A 16,350-nucleotide genomic window follows, 5' to 3' on the forward strand; every position below is an offset into this window, starting at 1 on the left:
GTTTATAATTTATATTGGAATTCCAGGAATGTGTAACTTGACCCCACTACATTTGCCTTTGGCTGAAGACTGCCCAATTATCCAGAATACTAAACCAAACCTAGTCCCTCCCTAGGAAAAAAACATAGAGGTGCATCTCCCTTCCTTGATCCTGTGTGTGAAGATGCCAAAGAGAAAGAAGAGCAAAATAGTCAATTAAGACATAACTTAATCATGTCTTTTTCTCAAAAACAAGAATTTGGCATCCACCCACAGGCCCAAAAATGTCTGTGGAAACTTTGGAATCAGGTAAGAGACTGGATTCGTAGGCTATCTAGGACTGAATGAAGGGTGTGAAGGCAGGTTGACTCTAGGATCATAGTCCTGGCTCTGACGGAATGAAATGGAAATAATACCATGCTCCTGGCAACGCAACCACAGTCGCATTTGGCTTTGGTCTGGCACTGGTCCAAACACTGAGGATTAGGACAAAGTCTTACCGCCTGTATATTGGGTGATAAACATGTAGAGTTCAGTAATGGATCCTAAAATGGCCCTTGGGTCTCCAGCCCTCCCATAAACATACCCCCAAAATCCCTTGGAAGTAACTTTTTTAATTAATACTGTGTTTTCGGAAAATCCACAGGGACTCAGTGAGACATTTCTCACTGCTCTCTTAGAGAACCTGGAAAGACCTACAACTTGGCTCCAATCCATGGTTAATTACTTTGCTTTGGGAAAAGGGGAGTGGGTGTTATCCAGTCAGCTTTGTGCTCAGGAGCAAACCCTGTCACGTCTCAGGGTCAGAGGTTGAAATGAGTTGACTACATGGAAGGCAAGTACCTTATGCACTCTCTCTGGCCCCCAAAGAGCTATTGGTCTGTTGGTACAGGAAACTCAGAGATTCTAAGATCAACTCAAAGATATCTAGGACACTTTTTCTTCATCTAAATGCTGCTTTTACTTCTGTAACATTACAATCAAACATTAGATGGCAATGTCTAATGACAAAATTCAGAAATGAAGCATAATTTTCTCCCCACTTTCACACACTGCTAATATCTATTGTCTTCATATGTTTACTCTGGCCATTCATGATGATCCTGGAATTCAAGTTCAGGGCACCAAACTTGCCAGACATATGCTCGACCACCTACCTTCTGTTTTATTGTTTGGGTTCTTCCTTATCTTCCTTCCTTCCTTCCTTCTTCCCCTGGTGATTTGGGGGCTACTCCAAACTCTATGCTTAGGGGCTTCTCTGAGCAGTGTTCATGAGACCATAAACCATAAAGATGTGCTGAGGATCAAATCCAGGCCTCCTGTATACAAAACATGCAGTCCAACCTGGGGAGCTATCTCTATAGCTTTACCTAGCTTCTTAAACTATGGGTTATGACTTCATATAGAGTTGGAAGCTTTTTGGTCTTGTTGGTTTTCAGGGTTTTGGGCCACACCTGTAGATCTCAGGAGCTTCTCCGGGCTCTGTACTCAGGAGTCACTCCTGGTTGTTCTCAGGGTACCATATGGAATGCTGGGTCAGTCACCAGCAAGGAAAGCACCATACCCTCTGTTCTAGTATTTCTCTTGCCCCAGAGTTGGAAGTGAATGTGGGTGTCACATTTATTTTTTATTTTATTTTAGGGACAGAGAGATTGTTTAAGGTGCTATCCTTGCCTATTTCGATTCCTTGCTCTGTATGGTCCCCCAAACTGTGGAGAAGAGACACCAAAGCAAAGATTAAGGAGTAGCCCTATGGGCCCGGAGAGATAGCACAGCGGTGTTCACCTTGCAAGCAGCCGATCCAGGACCAAAGGTGGTTGGTTCGAATCCTGGTGTCCCATATGGTCCCCCGTGCCTGCCAGGAGCTATTTCTGAGCAGACAGCCAGGAGAAACCCCTAAGGACTGCCGGGTGTGGCCCAGAAACCAAAAAAAAAAAAAAAAAAAGGAGTAGCCCCTGAGCACCACTACATTTTTTTGTTTTATACATTTTAAAATTATTTATAACTCATTTAAGTGTTTAGTTTTTTACACATTTTATTTTATTTATTTATTGTTTTGGGGTCACACCCAGCGATGCTCAGGAGTTATACTCCTGGCTCTGTGCTCAAAAATCGTTCCCAACAAACTCCGGGGACCATATGGGATGCAGGGATTAGAACCACCATCAGTCCTGAATCAGCTGCATGCTGTGCTATTTCTCCAGCCACTTATTTTATTTATTTATTATATTTATTTATTTTATATTTTTGGTTTTCGGGACACATCCAGTGGCACTCAGGGGTTACTCCTGGCTTTGTGCTTAGAAATTGCTCCTGGCAGGCTTGGGGGACCATACGGGATGCCAGGAATCAAATGCCAGGTCTTTCCTGGGTCAGCAGCTTGCAAGGCAAATGCACTGTGCTATCTCTCGGACCCCATTTATACATTTTAAATAATTTATAAGTCATTTATGTGTTCTATCATAAGTGTTTGATTTGTCTACCTATTTTATATACATATTATCTGGGTTGTGTAAGAATTTATTGGCTGAAAAAGGGGTCACCAGTGGAAAAAGTCTAAGAAGCCTTTCTCTACCATGTGAGCTATCTGCCCAGCCCCTAATTTTAATGAGTTTGATATGAAGACTAGAAAGAGGGAGTGTCAATTTACAGACAAGGAGCCAGAAATCAGGGATTTAATTTAAAATGTGCTGTTAGGCACAATGAATTGCATTTATTGAAGGGTTTACTGAACCCCAGAAAGAATAATGAGGCATCGTGGCACTCTGGATTGGGAGTTGATATCTCTTCTCTATAAGACACACCTGACCATTAGATACATATAGTTTTTAGATGGGGAAAACAAACAAACAAAAAAATATTCTAAAGCAAATGGTGCAACGTGAGACACCATCAGGAGTCAACAGCTGGGAACAATCAGCCTGTGAGGCCCAAGTATATTTACAATACGCCGGTCCACAGCTAGTTAAACATATTTATCTAACTTTTTATTTACATCAAAAAATTAAAAAATACATTTTAAATACTTTTTTGTTAATATAAAAAATCGGGGCCAGAAAGATAGCACGGCGGTAGGGTGTTTACCTTGCACATGGCTAACCTGGGAAGGACCCAGTTCAATTCCTGACATCCCATATGGTCCCCCAGCCTGCCAGGGGCGATTTCTGAATACAGAACCAGGAATAACCCTGAGCACCACTGGGTGTGGCTCAGAAACCAATCAATCAATCAAGTTTTAAAATTTAAATAAATAAAATTTGCAGCTGTGATCAAATAGTCTTAAACAAAAGCTCTATGTGTGACAGTGAAAGTGCGTTAACCTGATTGCTCACATTATGTAGTATGTCTGCGTACTAAAGGGGGCGTCACACTGCGGATGTCAAGGGCTTAGTAGCTGCTCTCCTCCCCTGCACTCAGGCTTCAGCTCCATGCGCATTCACTCCATAAGATGCAGACATTTTCCCCATCTTTTTTTTTTTTTTGGGGGGGGGAAGAGTGCATCTTATGATATGAAAAATATGGTACATACATATTTTAAGTGCATAATGAACCTTCTCAGGGATGGGATACATGCTCAGCAGTAAAACAAGCCTAACTTTTTAAGTTAGACTTCTAATATTATTGTAATAAACATTACAGAGCTCCCAATGTACTCTTTACCTAGTTTTCCCTAGCATCTTAGAAAGCTATTCATAGTACATTATCACAACCAGGATGCTGACAATGATGCAATCAAATGAAAGCACCATCCAACACGAGGACTCTTGTGTTGTTGCATTGTCCTCTTGTGCTCACATTTACTCTCTCTCTCTCTCTCTCTCTCTTTCTCTCTGTTCTACTGCCTTCTTATTAAACCCAGAAACCACCAATCTTCTCTCAAATTTTATAATATGACATTTTAAAAATGTTACATAAATAAAATTATATACTATATAGCCTTTTAAGAATTGTCTTTTCCAACTTCTGCACCTCAAAGGAAATAGTGCCTAGGATACAAAAGCCACCCACAGAATGGGAGAAGCTATTCACACAATACCCATCGAATAAAGGGCTAATATCTAAGATATTCAAGGTACTGACAGAACTGAACAAAAAAGAACACTTAACCCCATCAAGAAATGGGGAGAAGAAATGAACAGACAATTTCTCAAAGAAGAAATACAAATGGCCAAAAGGCACATGAAAAAAAGCTCCACATCACTAATCATCAGAGAGATGTAAATTAAAACAATGAGGTACGTTCTCACACCACAGAGACTGGCACACATCACAAAGAACAAGAACAATCAGTGCTGGTGGAAATGTGGAGAGGAAGGAACTCTTATTCACTGCTGGTGGGAATGCCATCTAGTCCAGCCCTTATGGAAAACAAAATGGAGATTCCTCAAAAAAACTGGAAATTGAGCTCCCATACGATCCAGCTATACCACTCCTAGGGATATATTCTAAGGACACAAAAATACAATACAAAAATCCCTTCCTCACACCTATATTCATTGCAGCACTATTTACAATAGCCAGACTCTGGAAACAACCAAGATGCCCTTCAACAGATGAATGGCTAAAGAAACTGTGGTACATATACACAATGAAATATTATGCAGCCGCCAGGAGAGATGAAGTGGTGAAATGTTCTTATTCATGGGTGTACATGGAATCTCTTGGGCTGAGTGAAATAAGTCAGAGGGAGAGAGAAAGACACAGAAAAGCCTCGTCTATGGGTTTTAAAACTCATCTATGGGTTTTAAGAAAAATAAAAGACATTGAAATAATTTCCAGAGATGAGGGCCAGGAAGACCAGCTCAGGATATGAAGCTCATCACAAAGAATGGTGAGTGCAGTTAGAGAAATAACTACGCTGAGAACTGTCACAACAATGTCAGTGAGTGAGGGATGTAGAAAGCCTGTCTTGAATACAGGCAGGGGGTGGGGGGAGAAAAGAGATGGGGGCTTTGATGATGGGAAGGTTGGACTGGTGAAGGGGGGTGTTCTTTTTATGACTGAAACCCAACTACAATCGTGTTTATAGACACCGTGTTTAAATAAAGATATTATTTTAATAAAAAAAAGAATTGGCTTTTCCCTTCACTTGGTATAATTCTATGGATAATCTTTCAGGAGTTGTACATTACTAATAGTCTTTTCCTTTTAATTGATTGGAGTAGTACTCCATGGGAACAGTTGAACCCTACTTTAACTACTCAACTGTTAAAGGAAGTTTTGATTATTTTCAGGCGTTACTACAAATAAAGCTGACAGCCATCCATGAGAGAAGTTTCATTTCCCATGTTAAATGTCTAAGATTCCAATATAGTTGAGCTGTTAGTTGCATGCTTTGCTTATTTTGCTTATTTGTTTTATTCCAAGACTAAGTTTTCCAGAGTAGCTATAACATTTTACATTTATACCATTAAAGTGAAAGTGAATATTTCTCTGCATTCTTGCCAATATTTGGCATTGTCACTTAAAAATAAAGTAGTGATTCTACTGGTATAGAGTGATGTTCATTGTAGTTTTTTTTGTTTGGTTTTTTTTTTTTTTTTTTTTTTTTTTTTTGTTTTTTGGGTCACACCTGGCAGTGCTCAGGGGTTACTCCTGGCTCCATGCTCAGAAATTGCTCCTGGCAGGCACGGGGGACCATATGGGACGCCGGGATTCGAACCGATGACCTTCTGCATGAAAGGCAAATGCCTTACCTCCATGCTATCTCTCCGGCCCCTGTTCATTGTAGTTTTAATTTCCATTTCCTAAATGCCTAATAATGTATATTATATAATATTTATAATATAGGGGCCAGAGCAGTGGCGCAAGCAGTAAGGCATCTATCTGCATTGCCCGTGCTAGACTAGGATGGACCGTGGTTCGATCCCCTGGTGTCCCATATGGTCCCCCAAGCAAGGATGATTTCTGAGTGCATAGCCAGGAGTAGCCCCTGAGCATCACTGGTGTGACTTCCCCCAAAAAATTCAAGCATAATATTTATAATACAAATATATATTTATAATATAAAATATATAATAATAATAAGCTAATTTTCTTAAAAAATAAGATACCCGCAGTGTGCATACTTTTTGTTTTTGCTCTAATCCGGCCCTCCAACGGTCTGAGGGACAGTGAACTGGCCCCCTGTTTAAAAAGTTTGAGGACCCCTGTCAGGAAACAGCCAGGCACGGGGGTTCCCCAGAGCTTCTACTGAGAAAATTTAAGTTCCAGCCCCAAGTGGTTGTCATTTAATCCATAGTTGTTAACGACAGGGTGTGTGTGTGTGTGTGTGTGTGTGTGTGTGTGTGTGTGTGTGTGTGTGTTGTGTCTTTACTTTTGCTTCAACTAACCCAACAGAACATAGATAATAAAGCTCAGCATTCAGGCCCGCAGTGGGAAGCTGCGTTGAACAGAGTCTGTCTTCTGAGCTGCCCCTGCCAAGCCTTCTGGGATGGGTCAAGCCGGTGAAGAAGGTTCTGACTTCGAAAACACTGGGGTTCTGACCTTGCACCCCGAGGAGTCCGGCGAGCTTGGAAAATTGACGGGGCAGGTTTCCAGCAGGAGTTTCGTTCCTGGGATTTGCAGGTGTCTGGCCGGAGAGATAGCATGAAGGTGGGGCGTTTGCCTTGCATGCAGAAGGACGGTGATTCGAATCCCATAGGCAAAGGCCAGGGCATCCCTTAGGGTCCCGTTCCCCCATCCCCCAGAGCCTGCCAAGAGCGACTTCTGAGCGCAGAGCCAGGAGGAACCCCTGGAGCGCTGCCAGATGTGACCCCCCCCAAAATTGTGTTTATTCTAGACAAGTCCCTTATCAGACGTATGAGTTGCAATATTTCCCTATTGTCCTATGGGATTTTTTTTCCTATTACGTATAGTGACCTTTTCATTATTAATTTAAAAACTTTAAATTTGGGCCGGAGAGATAGCACGGAGGCAGGGCGTTTGCTTTGCTTTCATGCAGAAGGCCGGGGGTTCGAATCCCATACGCATCCCAGAGGGTCCCCCCGAGCCTGCCAGGGGCGATTTCTGAGCATAGAACCAGGAGGAACCCCTGAGCGCTGCCGGGTGTGACCCAAAAACAAACAAACAAACAAACAAAAACAGAAAAGAAAAGAGATCTACAAGTGTCGGGAGCGAAGACAGCGACAGCCCGCTGGAAGCCAAATGCGGCTGGGGGGATCGGGGGTCCCCGGCACCCCGCAGTTATTCGGGGTGTTGGAACGACCCTCGTTGGAGAGGAGACGCTGCGGCCGCATACCCTCCTCCCGGGGGTGGGGGGCTGTCCTCCTCCCGATCGCACCCCGAAAGCACCGCAGCCGCCCCTGCCCGGGCGCGCCCCTCGGAGCAGAGCGCACACCCTGCGGGCTCCCCGAAAGCCGGCGTCCGTCCCAAAGGGGGGCTCGGGGTTCGGGCCGGGGCCGGGCCGGGGCGGGGCGGGGCGGACTGCCGGGGGGCGCGGCGGGGGCGGAGCGCGCCTGGGCGCGGATAGAAAAGGGGGCGCGGGGTTCGGGCGCCTGGGCGAGCGCGCGCCAGCCGGGGTCCGCGGCCGGTGTCCGGGTGCGCGGCGCCCCAAGAGCCGCCGTGCAAGGTCGGGACGGGTGTTGGGGCGCAGGGTCCGAGCGCGAGACGCCCCCCCCCCCCGGCTCCCCAAGACAATCCGGCGGCGACGGGCAGCTGGCACGGCGGGCATCAAGTCGCGGGCAAGTTCCCCGAAAGGTGTGTGGGGAAACGGGGTGCCGGGCTTGGGGATCCCCGCATGCCGTGCCGTGTCCTGCTCTGCCCCGCACCCCTGTTCCTCCCCGAAGTCCCTTCCCCGGGGCCCCGAGCGCCTCGGCTTCCCGCTGAGCCCCAGGATCCCTTTACGAGCTCCAGAGACGCCCCAAGGGGAAGGCGCACCCCATGGGGTTCGAACCCGACCCGGGGACATTGTGGGCGGGCGTGTCCCGCTCCCTCACACCCCTCGCTGGACCAGGGGACACCCCTTTTCCCTAACATCTACACACCCCTCGCTGGACACCCCTTTCTTCTAACAGCGCCCGCGCCCCCACACACTTGGGAGTCTTAATGGGGTTTGCCCAGATAGAGGGTGTGCTGTCAGGTCAGTGTGCCACTGAGCGCCCCTGGCGCGCCCCGCGGATGTCGGGGTTCTCTCCCGAGTTCTCTCCTCTGCAGACCTTCCTCCTAAGGACTCCGCACCCCCCTGCCTTTAATCTCCCTGCCCTTAAGACCCCTCCCTGGGTCCTCGATGGGTGCCTTTTCCCTCCTTGGGGTTGAGGGTGAGGTGAGGGGGGGGTCCCATCAAGTCAGATACAGAAGCAGCCCCCAATTTCAGAAGCCACAGACCTTGGTGACTGGATGTGGTCCCTCTTGGGCAGAGCTGATTCTCTGTAGGGAAATGGGTGTCTGTGATGGAAGAGAGGGAAGAGAAGCAGACAAAGAAAAGATTTCCTTCTGGAGCTGGTTCGCAAAGCTCAGAGGCTGCAGAATCCCCTCATCCACCCCTCCGACCGCCACCTGGTGCTGGGGATCCGCGTGGCTTCCCCTCACAGAGATCTCCCCGGACCTCACCACTGCAAGCCAGTCCATGGGTTAGGCAGCAGGACTCTGGTGGGCACGATGGTTGGGGTTCGGCCAGCAGAAATTAAACAGCTCCAGGTGACTTGGCCTGACCCTGTGAAATGGATTTGGTGATTGCCAAGTTCGTGGGTTGATCTGGTCGGAGGGAGGGAGCAATGCCTTGCTGTGTCCCAGCCCCTAAGCTTCGTTTGTCCCAGATCCCACTGATGGTTGTGCCTGTAATCAGAGCAGCCTAGAGCAACCTTGTAAAACTACCCTTTTAGAGGCTGATGGTCAGAAAGGGGAGGAGTATGACTGGCCACATAGTCCTATTCCTTGGGAAATGACCAAAGATGCCTGATTTCCTGAGTTATCTCAGGAGATTGCAGCTCATCTTCAGGCAGTGAACCTGACTGCATGGAGGACTCCGTGGCCAGATGGCCAATGTCCTCTCCCTTATGTCCTGTATAGATCCAACTTGATGATGTGGTGGGTTCTAGGAAATACTACTGGATCCTCTCCTATATGTTCTCCGTGGTTGTGTCTCCTTCCAGGACGTGGTATGGTGTATTGACTCCAAGAATGTGGGCAGGGTAGAAGGTTCACTGACCTCATGAAAGTGGAAGGCCTGCCCCCCCTCCAAGGAGCCCACATACCACCTTCCACTTGCAAATTTCAACATGGCAGCCAACAACGGAAACACAAGTTTTGCTCCCAACTTCAGTCTACCCCAAGACTCTGCTTCCTCTCCGCCTTTCAACTTCAACTACAGTGACTATGACCTCCCTCTAGATGAGGAGGAAGACGTGACCAAGACCCGGACCTTCTTTGCAGCTAAGATTGTCATTGGCATAGCCCTCGCAGGCATCATGCTGGTGTGTGGTATTGGCAACTTTGTCTTTATTGCCGCCCTGGCCCGCTATAAGAAGCTGCGCAACCTCACCAACCTGCTCATTGCCAACCTGGCCATCTCCGACTTCCTGGTGGCCATCGTCTGCTGCCCCTTTGAGATGGACTACTATGTGGTGCGCCAGCTTTCCTGGGAGCATGGCCGTGTGCTCTGTACCTCTGTCAACTACTTACGGACTGTATCTCTCTATGTCTCCACCAATGCCCTGCTGGCCATCGCCATCGACAGGTGAGCATGCTGGGTGGGGATAAAGATGCGGGTTGGGCCAGACTGCTTGCTCTGCTCACTTCCACTCTGATAGCTGGTATTGCTCCAGAATTGAATGTGCGCCAATCTCTTAGGGGGCAAGAGGAGGGAACCCAGGGGTTTCTCCAGTTGGAACTCACATTCTCCAAATATAGGCAAATGTCAAAAAGTCCCCCATCAGCTAGACCAAGTCCTCCACCCTAAACCAATCTGCCTCAGCTACAGTATGGCACAGGACAGAGTAGCATCAACTGCAAGAACAAAGCATACTCAGTTCCAGCATACTCCTAGAAGCCAGTGAAGCAGGGAAGCTTGCATTCAAGAAAACCCGTGCCAAGTTTCTCCTGCAACCATTATCCTGATCAAGATCTAGATATTTCCAACCTCTAGAAAAAGTCCTGATACCCTTCAGCAGACAGTTACCACCTGCCCCAGACAATCACAAGTTTAATTTTTCTTTTTTTCTTTTTCAGCCACACTTGGCATTACTCAGGGTTTACTCCTGGCTCTGCACTCAGGAATTACTCCTAGTGAGGGTTGGAGGATCCTATAGGGTGATGGAGATGAGACTCAAGTTGACAAGTGCAATATTGCTCCATCCCTCCTGATTTTTTTTTTCAGTTTAGTTTGCCTGTTCTTTAATTTCATAAATATAGAATCATATACTTCGTTTCTCAGGACTTTGTTACGGAACATAATTTAAAAATAACAAGCTTGTTGACAGAAGTAGGAATGCTGTGCTTACCTTCACTTTGAGGCATACATCCATTTGCTCATTTGCATATGATGCTCTAGAAGTCCTTGCTCTGTTATAAATTTATGGAGTAAAAAGTTTAAGAGCCTGCCATCAATCATACACCTGTCTTATTTATGTGAGCAGTTCTAAGTGTTTTATTTATGTGTCTAGCATTGGGCCATTAGTAGCTCTGTCTGATGTAGAAGTTGGTGACACATCTTCTGGGTTCACCATTGTGAATGATGCTAAATGATCATGATGATGTGTTTTTTTAATCATATTGTTTCCTTTTGTCACCTTTACATTCTTTCATTTCTTCTCATCCTAAGTGCTATTTATTTAGGCGTATGTCCTTTTCAATCAACTAGTTCGTTATTTTTTATTTATGATAATAAAATGCATTTGTAGATGAGGCCTCTTCATTTTATATAGCATTATTCCTTCCAGAAAGATGATTTGGTTTCTCTGAGACTCCCCAGCCCTGAAATTAGGCCTTGTGACATGTACATTTGAGCTACCTATACAAAGTGCCCCTGGAAAAAATAGTATCATGAATAATTTGACACACTGATATGAAGTTAGATTTCTGGGTTCTTCCCCTACTCTGTTCTGAGTGAGAATCCCTTAACCCAGGACCTAGAAATATGCATGTTTATCTCTTTGAGTATTTTTGATGGGCATTTAAGGAAGAATTGTCACTATTCTCAAGCCTTTAGTCTCACTGAACCTTCTGTTTTCATGATGTATGTGATTTTCATAAGATAGGCTTGAGGGGGTGGGGTCATACTCAGCTATGCCCAGGGCTCATTCCTGGCAAGGTAAGCTATTATTATAACTGTGTGGTGCACAGTTATATGCCAGGGATGGAATCGGAGTTGGCCACATGTAAAGCAAACATCCTCCCATGGCACTCCCTGAAAGCAACTACCTAATCTGACAGTAAGAGTGGTTCCAAAGCAGTTCTGTCCCTCATCTCCACAGCTCCATCAGCAGTTCCACTATTCTCCATGTTACACAAGCAGGAACAAAATCACCATCATCCTTTGTCTTTCTCCTCACTCTGTCCTCGACTCTTCATTCTTTATGTTAAAGTTTTCATCAAGTTTCAGTCATATTCTTCATAAGTAATGGCCAGATTATTAAAATTCTCTTTATTTTCTTTTTGTTGTCATTGTTTTGTTTTTCACCTCCTCCCCTTACTTTTCCCTTTAGTGTTGCTGCTGTTGTTCCAGGGTTTGTACACTTGGTTGCCACTCACACTTAGTTCCTGAGTGTTCACCAGGAATAATACTTGTTGCAGTGCCAGAAAAGATCTCCAGGCAGAGGCTCAGATCACACCAGGGATGAAAGTTGCAGCCTCATTCATGCAAAGCCAACATTCGCCATTGAGCCACATCAATAGAACCTTAAAAATGGTCTTCCAATTTGTCTCTTTATCTTCACAGCAGCTCCTGATTGTCCCTTAAAACTCACATTCCCCCTTAGTAAACATAAGAATATCACATTGATGATCTTTGTAAAAATATTCCTGGCTTACAAAACCTTCAAAAGTTCCAGGGTCTGGAGAATACATGCCAAATCCTGCCAAATATATCCCAGGACCTTTATCATATGCTTTTCTTTTTTTTTTTTTTTTCCAATCTCATGTTGGGTATGGAGTTATTTCCAAAGGAAATTATGTTTTAAATGCAATGACCACCTTTCTACATTTCTGTTTCCACAGTGCCTATGACAGGTACTTCTACCCATGTCTTACCTTGGCTTTTGTTTGTTTGTTCTCAAAGCAGACTTCAAACATAGGATAGTAAAACTTAGGGCCCATGTATAGAGGAGTGAGAATTAAGGCAAAGGCAGGTATTCAATACAGTACACATTGCTGGAAAAGTTTCCACTGTGGACAACTGAAAACTTTTCTTGCTGAGTAACTCTTGAAAAAGGTGTAGATCACACCTCTGGGTTTGCTCAGGAGTAGGAGGTGAGAGAGAACTGTGGTATTTATACACCCGCTGTATTAGTCATTTGTGAAGGCAGCTATGACAGTGCTGTATAGATAGCCAAGAAGACTGTAGAAGCCCAAGAAGAGCTTCAGACAAAGATCTACAAGGGGATGAGAGGTGGGAGTACAGATAAAATTGTGCATTAAAGTGATAATAGAAAATATATGAATGGGGCCTCACCATATTCGTGACAATTTAGTAGATCTGCAACTAATGGGGTCTTCCATGGGGCCAATCTATGAGGATAGACACACCAGGTGATAAAAGCTCAAGTCATTGGCCTCACAGACCTTTTCTTACAAACTACAATTATCAAGAGTATTTGGAAAAATAGATGATCCTGTGCTGCTTATATGGTCTCAAATGTTTTCTAGGAATACTGATTCCTCCCTGTTATTCTGACCACTTGACTCGTCACCCCATTGTTGAAGGCAGAATTCTCTCATCCATTATAGTAAAGTCTGGCCAAACATACAACACCTGATACTAGACAGAGGCAATATAAAGCAGTTAATTAGCCATGTATAGTCACAGCCCAAGAAAGGAAAACACCACACACCTTGCAGAGCCAAGTAGGAGTTGCACCTGTGGAAAGAATGATTCAGCAAGGATGATGGATGGTGGATGAGGTGATTCCTGTATCCCATGAGAGATTGTGATTGGCCTGTTTGAGAAATGTTGCCAAATGCCAGGGTAGTGAAATGCTTTGGGTGGGGTGGGGCTGGGGGGTGGGATGCAGCTGGTTCTGCTGAAGAGAAACTAGCAGGAACAGAAAGCTTTTCCCAAGGGATAATGAAACGTATGGCCCTCAAGAGTAAGAGAAATCACAGACCTTTGAAACTCAAAAGATGACAAAGCAGCATGTGGAGGAGTTTCAGGTCTCTAACAATAAAGAAACCTGCCTGGCAAACTGCACCCCTCACTTGGCTTCTAAATTAATTGAAAAATGGGGCAAGTGATAATAAAGATGGTTGGATAAAAAGTCCCGTTTAGGCCCTGATAATAACCTATTGTGTGATCTCTGGGAGTGAGAGCCACTTCATATTCAACCCTTGAATTTGATCAGTCTCTGTATTTTTGCTCAGGCAGTGGGAGACACACAGGCTTCCCTACAACTTGTTAATCCATTGGTAAAAAAAAAAAAAATGCCTTTCTTACTATGTAGAAATAAATATCAGGGGCCGGGAAGGTGGCGCTACAGGTTAGGTGTCTGCCTTGCAAGCAGATGGACCGCGGTTCGATCCCCCGGTGACCCATATGGTCCTCCCAAGCCAGGGGTGATTTCTGAGCACATAGCCAGGAGTAACCCCTGAGCGTCAAACGGGTGTGGCCCAAAAACCAAAAAAAAAAAAAAGAAAGAAAGAAAGAAATATCAAAGGACGGAGCAATAGCATCATGAGTAAAGCACTTGCTTTTTTATGCAGTCAACTCAGATTTGATCCCCAACATCCCATATGGTCTCCCAAGCTTATTAGGAGTAATCTCTGAACATAGAGCTAGAAGTAATCCCTGAGTGCTTCAGGGTGTGGTCCAAAATCAAAACCAAAAAATATCAGAAGGGCTATCCTCTGCCATTTCTGGATGCCACACGTTTGAGGCTTGTTTCTAGGGTTCAGCTATTTCTTCCCTGCCTTTCATACCTTTTTCTCCATCTCTCACCTCCACCTCCCCTATAAAATAGAAACTGATTTCAGGACACCAAAATATTTAACTAGGTGTCAGTTCCTGTAAAAGACTCTTTCTTAGGAAATGTTGCTATGAGAAAGAGAAAGCTTAAACTGGGTGTGGATTTATGGTGTAAAAGCAACTCACACACTTCATCTGAGTTAAGACAGTGCCAGTAGCAGGGTTAGGGGATATAAAGGCTTTGTAGCAAGCAGATTCTGATCTCAAAACCAAATGAGTTTGGACAAGTCATTTAAGCCCTTGTCCCCTTCCCTGGAAATCCCCCAATCTCTGAGGTTCATGCTGCTTCTTTCATCCCAACCTGTAATAAATTTAAAATGAGAATGAGAAGTGGTAAGTTCTTAGAACGGCAAGACTAGAAGCCAAGGTGGAATTAATAGTATTTACTATCATTATCACCATCACGTAACCCACAGATACTATCTCACTCTTATCCTATGCCAGGCTTAATATAAACATTGTTATATTTAATGTTCACAGTAGGCCTGCGAAGTAGGACTCATTTTATTGCTTGTTAGGTTTGAGACAGGAATCTCAGAGACTGAGTGATTCACTTTGACCCTGAAGCAAGTGGGAGGAAAGCTAGGATTTATTCCACCTGTTTGATCCGAAGCCCATGCTCTTTATATGAAACCACTCTACCCTTCCTAACGCCAAATGAGATTGCTAAAAGATAAGATGACTCTTAGGACATGAGAGAGGTACAACGGGTAGGACACTTGCCTTGCAATTGATGTTTGCTTGAGAGAGTTCAATCCTCAACATCCTGACCACTGCCAGGAGACATTCCTGAACACAGACCCAGGAGGAAGAAGCCCCGAGACCAGCCAGGTGTGAGCCCCAAACAAAGTCACCATAACAATAATGGTAAGATGCTTCTTGAGTCTGGTTAGTAATAAGACAGACACAGTCTGCTGCTCTTGTGTTTGGGGTGAGCATTGGTGATGGGAATGTTGCGCTGGTGAAGTGGGGTGTTCTTTATATGACAGAAACCCAACTTCACTCATGTCTATAATCAATGTGCTTAAAGATATTAAATTAAAAATTATCAAGTAATCATGTTTGCACACACCTATCCTTACTGACAGTCTCCCTGCTCTCCTAGGTATCTGGCCATTGTTCACCCCTTAAAGCCACGCATGAATTACCACACGGCCTCCTTCCTCATCGCCCTGGTCTGGGGGGTGTCCGTCCTCGTGGCCATCCCCTCGGCTTACTTCACCACCGAGACGGTCCTCTTCATCGTCAAAAGCCAGGAGAAGATCTTCTGCGGCCAGATCTGGCCCGTAGAGCAGAAGCTCTACTACAAGTCCTACTTCCTCTTCATCTTCGGGGTGGAGTTCGTGGGGCCAGTGCTGGCCATGGCCCTGTGCTATGCCCGGATCTCCCAAGAACTCTGGTTCAAGGAGGTGCCCGGCTTCCAGACGGAGCAGATCCGCAAGCGACTGCGCTGCCGTCGCAAGACCGTCCTGGTGCTCATGGGCATCCTCACAGCCTATGTGCTCTGCTGGGCCCCCTTCTACGGCTTCACCATCGTCCGTGACTTCTTCCCCACCCTGATTGTCAAGGAGAAGCACTACCTCACCGCCTTCTACGTGGTCGAGTGCATCGCCATGAGCAACAGCATGATCAACACCGTGTGCTTCATCACCGTCAAGAACAACACCATCAAGTACTTCAAGAAGATGCTGCGGCTCCACTGGCGTCCCTCCCACAGTGGGAGCAAGTCCAGCGCTGACCTGGACCTCAAAACCAGCGGCATGCCCGCCACTGAAGAGGTGGACTGCATCAGGCTGAAGTGACCCGCTGGCTGTTTTTGATATTTGAAGACACCCCCCCCCCTCAAAACCAGTCCTTACAGAAAAGTTCACCAGTGACCAAGTTCCCAGATGGCCTGGGCCAAAGGCAGCTGTGTTTGTGCCGCCCCCGACCTTAAGGGATTGGCTGCTTCTCACTCACTGTGCAAGAGAGAGAGAGATCTACCGCAGCAATTAATTAACGTTCATACTTGATACCTATTCAGCATCTTTTCTGTTGTAAAACAGCCCTGATGGATGTGGATGATGGTGAGATGGATGGAGAGATGACCTTTCTCTGCTGGCCTGGGCCCCGCTCCTGCAACTCCCTCCAGCTTGCGAGTCTGAGGGTCCAGGATTCACAGCAGTCAGATTTCAGGAGACATGGAGTTTTATTCAAGGCCCGAGCCACCTAGGCTAACCTTTTGGGCAGCCTATTCCAGCTGCCCTGTCATCTTAACA

The 16,350-nt window shown here is 45.7% G+C and overlaps 1 protein-coding gene across 2 annotated transcripts; it reads left to right on the plus strand.

Moving 5' to 3' along the window:
• The first annotated feature begins 4,340 nt into the window (after positions 1 to 4,340).
• Positions 4,341 to 15,894, plus strand: PROKR2 (prokineticin receptor 2). Of its 2 annotated transcripts, XM_049779302.1 has the most exons (3): positions 4,341 to 4,414; positions 9,248 to 9,655; positions 15,198 to 15,894. In XM_049779302.1, exons 1-3 carry the CDS (start codon positions 4,341 to 4,343, stop codon positions 15,892 to 15,894), a joined length of 1,179 nt encoding a protein of 392 aa, XP_049635259.1. The 2 variants fall into 2 exon arrangements, with proteins under 2 accessions (XP_049635259.1, XP_049635260.1); XM_049779303.1 differs by lacking the exon at positions 4,341 to 4,414 and having other exon boundaries at positions 9,198 to 9,655.
• Positions 15,895 to 16,350: the final 456 nt, after the last annotated feature.

Source organism: Suncus etruscus, chromosome 9 (assembly GCF_024139225.1).
Source record: "Suncus etruscus isolate mSunEtr1 chromosome 9, mSunEtr1.pri.cur, whole genome shotgun sequence".
Taxonomy (NCBI): Eukaryota; Metazoa; Chordata; class Mammalia; order Eulipotyphla; family Soricidae; genus Suncus; species Suncus etruscus.